Raw genomic sequence first — 3,132 nt, forward strand, 5'->3', positions numbered from 1 at the left:
TGGGGTGCCTCCACCTCTCTGATCTCAGGCACGAGGAACCCCCTCCGCGCGCCGCGTTTCGGGGTTTGATTTCTCCTCCTGCCTCGGGTGCTTATTTCCCCTGGGCTCGTCTCCGCCATGGTCCCCCGCCAGCGGCCCCAGATTCCCCTCACGGATGACGCCTGGTCGGAGAAGACTAGGCCATCAGGCTTGCCTCTCGCAGTCTCCCACACGGAACTCGGCACCGCAGGATGGGGGCGTGAGAATGGGCAAGCCCGCTCGAGATGGCAGCCTCGTCTCCCAAAGCAAGAGCAAAACAAGAGCTCGTCGAAAGAGGAACCCTGCCTCGGCGGCGGCGGCGGCCCCGGGGCATTGCTGTGCATTTAGCTGTGCCGGATAGCCGTTCAGGGGAACCGATCCTTCTCCACGCCAAGCACGATCATTGATGGAAATCCGTCATGGCTCGCCACGCGCCGCCTTCGCAACGTGCGGGCTGGTGTGGGGAGAGAGCTGCAGCGCCAGGGCTGATCTAGATGACCCACATCACGGCTTTCCATTCATGGGAAATTGTTCCCTGGGAGTGCCTAGGCGAGGGGGGGTATCCCGATGTATCTCCCTGGGGGTCATTTGGGGAACTGATCCCCGGGGCTAGATCGCCGCTTGGTGGTGGTGCGGGGGGCGGCCCCGAGATATGCTTGTTTTTTGTCTTTTGCCTTTTTGGCCTTGTTACCTGCTGGCTGCAGGGGAGGGGCCCTGCCTGGACTGGAGGTGGTATCGCGTGGGCTGTAGAGTGGCCAGATGCACTGCAAGCTGAAATGAGCAATCTATCTGCGGCATGGGCTGCAAAGGCTGTGAAGGGCTCTTCTCATGCGCCCGTCAGCAAAAGATATGGCTGCGCTGTCGCATCTTTTGCGCCAGCGACACAACATTTGCCTGCAGCTTTGTATCCAATTGCCGTGGAAATTATTCGTTTCATCGTCGTCTTTGTCGTCGGAAGAATTGTCGCCTGATGACCGAAGACGAGGTGCATCCAAGTCAAGCGAAGAAACCAGGGACCACGACTAACGCTTCCTTTGCGTGAGGAACCAGTGAGGGAGGAGGGCCTCTGTACTAGACCGGCCGGCCGACCGTCTCAGAAGTTCGTATGCTTCTCAGGCCCAAGGCGGTGTACGTCAGCTGCTAGAGGCCTTTGAGAAAGCAGCAAAGACGATGGGGAAGCCAGCAAATCTTGACATCAGACGGATCAATCTTCAATCATTGTATGTTTAAGCATTCCTGACGTTCCAAGTGAGCCGCATCGAGCCCAGGAGGGGCGGGCATAGGTTGAGCCGCAGGCTTGGAGGATCTCTTGGCACGCCGCCAAGCGAACTGACATGTCTTGGCCCGATGCAGGGTGTTCGCCATGACGTCGATCTGAGCCGGGCGGCTGTGTGAGACCACCGCAGATCGCTTGGAGATGTTCAGCTGCGCTGCTTTCTGGTATTCAGATCGAGTTGAGGTCCGGAGGCCGGTTGGTGTTGCAATTCGTTTCGTGCCTTTTCGTTGAGGCCCCAGGTCGTCGGTTGACGAGGCACGCAGGGGGGAGAGGCACACGGGAGGGAGCGTCAGCAGTATTTCAGCAGACCGCGAACGAGGTATTCATTCGTTGTCTCACGATCTGGGCAGGTTCTAACGAAATGGACTATAGCTTAGGTTCATCATCGGAGGTATCATACGCAAACTCGGGAAAAGAGGTAAACAAAGTGGCCTCCAAAACTCATCGCAGTCTTGCACAACATGATCCAATCCCACGATCGCACAGTATCTCACGACGATATTCATCCTCGTACCATCACGAACTAAACGAACTCCCGCTTGAGCTGGGACTCCGCATGCGCACAATCCTGACGCCGCCGGGCCGGTTGTGCTTCACGTCAGCCTGGCTCTTCTTGAGGCGCGCGAGCCTCCTCCTCGTCCCGACGGCCATGGTGCGAATGTTCAGCCCCGGAAAATTCTGGCGCAGATACGCCGCGAAGATGGGCAGGATCGACTTGTCCGGCCGGTAGGTGCCCGACTCGTTGTCGATGATGAGCTGGTAGTAGGACGGGCTGTTGGACGGCGTCGCGTCGAGGTGTTCGCGGAAGTTGCCCGCGATGGCGAGGTTCGCGAACCGCGCCCTGCCGCGGTCGTCGTCGGCGGCGGGGATGCCGCCGGCGCCGGAGGAGGAGGAGAATGTGGAGGACGGCGTGTGGGGCCGCTCGAGGCGCTGGATGAAGAACTCGCCGGCGCAGGCGACGTAGCGCGCGACGTCGCTGTGCATGGTGTGCTTGCTCAGCAGGTCGATGCTGAACTCCTTGCCCGTCTCGGTGAAGCGGAAGCGGCCGTCGAGGGTCAGGACGTAGGTGAAGATGCGGCCGCCGTCGCCGTAGTGGGCGAGGCGCAGGAGCTCGGTCGACGCCTCGACGGTGCACGGCGTGAGGGTCTTGATCTCGGACGTGACCTTGTGGCGGTACACGCGCCTGTGCTGCTTGTGCAGCGCGCGGCTGAGGATGCGGCCGCGGAGGCCCTTGGACGTGAACATGGAGCCGATGATGTGGCGGAACTCGACGTAGCGGTGGTACAGCTCGGGCGGCACTGGGCCGGCGAGCTGCATCTCGCTTGACTGGAAGCTGTGCCGGCGTCAGCAGTGGATTTCGTGAGGCCACTCGCTCCTCTTGTAGTGGATTCGTAGGGTCTGTCCTCTTGCAAGGGGGGAGGTAAGGGGCACTCACTCATATCTCTGTGCGTGCTTGACGTGGTGGCACCCTTCCTCCACGTCTGCATACTCATAATCGTCGTCTGCGTTGACATTGACACGCGTCCCCCGTCAACAGCCCGATCGTCGGACTGAAGTGCTTGATCGACATGGAGGGCCCGACTGTGTAGATCCTGCGCATGCGGGCGGCGGCGACACGCCGAGCACCTGCATGCTCACCCACAAGCTGGGCGTGTAGTGGTCGTGCCCGCTGTACAGGGCGCGGACGAGGTAGACGCCCTTGTGTGCCGAGCGTTTCCTGACCTTGTACTCCCTGCCCGGCGGCGGCACGCCTTCCCAGTCTTCGCTGATGCCGTCGACCTCGATGGTGACGTTGCCGAGCCGGTCGTCCGAGTCGGGGTAGTCCTCGTCGTAGAGAA

General features: G+C 60.8%; 2 protein-coding genes across 2 annotated transcripts in view; both read right to left on the minus strand.

Annotated features, from left to right (window-relative positions):
- VDBG_07284 (exopolygalacturonase) overlaps nucleotides 1-119 on the minus strand; it is a gene marked incomplete at both ends in the record, with an annotated part of 1,970 nt that extends 1,851 nt beyond the window's left edge. Inside the window, one exon of the mRNA XM_003002667.1 lies at nucleotides 15-119. Within this exon, the coding sequence (XP_003002713.1) occupies nucleotides 15-119 (105 nt within the window). The remainder of the gene's footprint in view (nucleotides 1-14) is intronic.
- A 1,691-nt stretch (nucleotides 120-1,810) lies between these two features.
- On the minus strand, nucleotides 1,811-2,611 carry VDBG_07285 (C2 domain-containing protein; the record flags this gene model as incomplete). Its single annotated transcript, XM_003002668.1, has 1 exon — nucleotides 1,811-2,611. The coding sequence occupies one exon, from the start codon at nucleotides 2,609-2,611 to the stop codon at nucleotides 1,811-1,813; it is 801 nt and encodes a 266-aa protein (XP_003002714.1).
- Between the last annotated feature and the right edge of the window lie 521 nt (nucleotides 2,612-3,132).

This window comes from Verticillium alfalfae, genomic scaffold, assembly GCF_000150825.1.
Source record: "Verticillium alfalfae VaMs.102 supercont1.9 genomic scaffold, whole genome shotgun sequence".
In the NCBI taxonomy this organism is placed as follows: domain Eukaryota; kingdom Fungi; phylum Ascomycota; class Sordariomycetes; order Glomerellales; family Plectosphaerellaceae; genus Verticillium; species Verticillium alfalfae.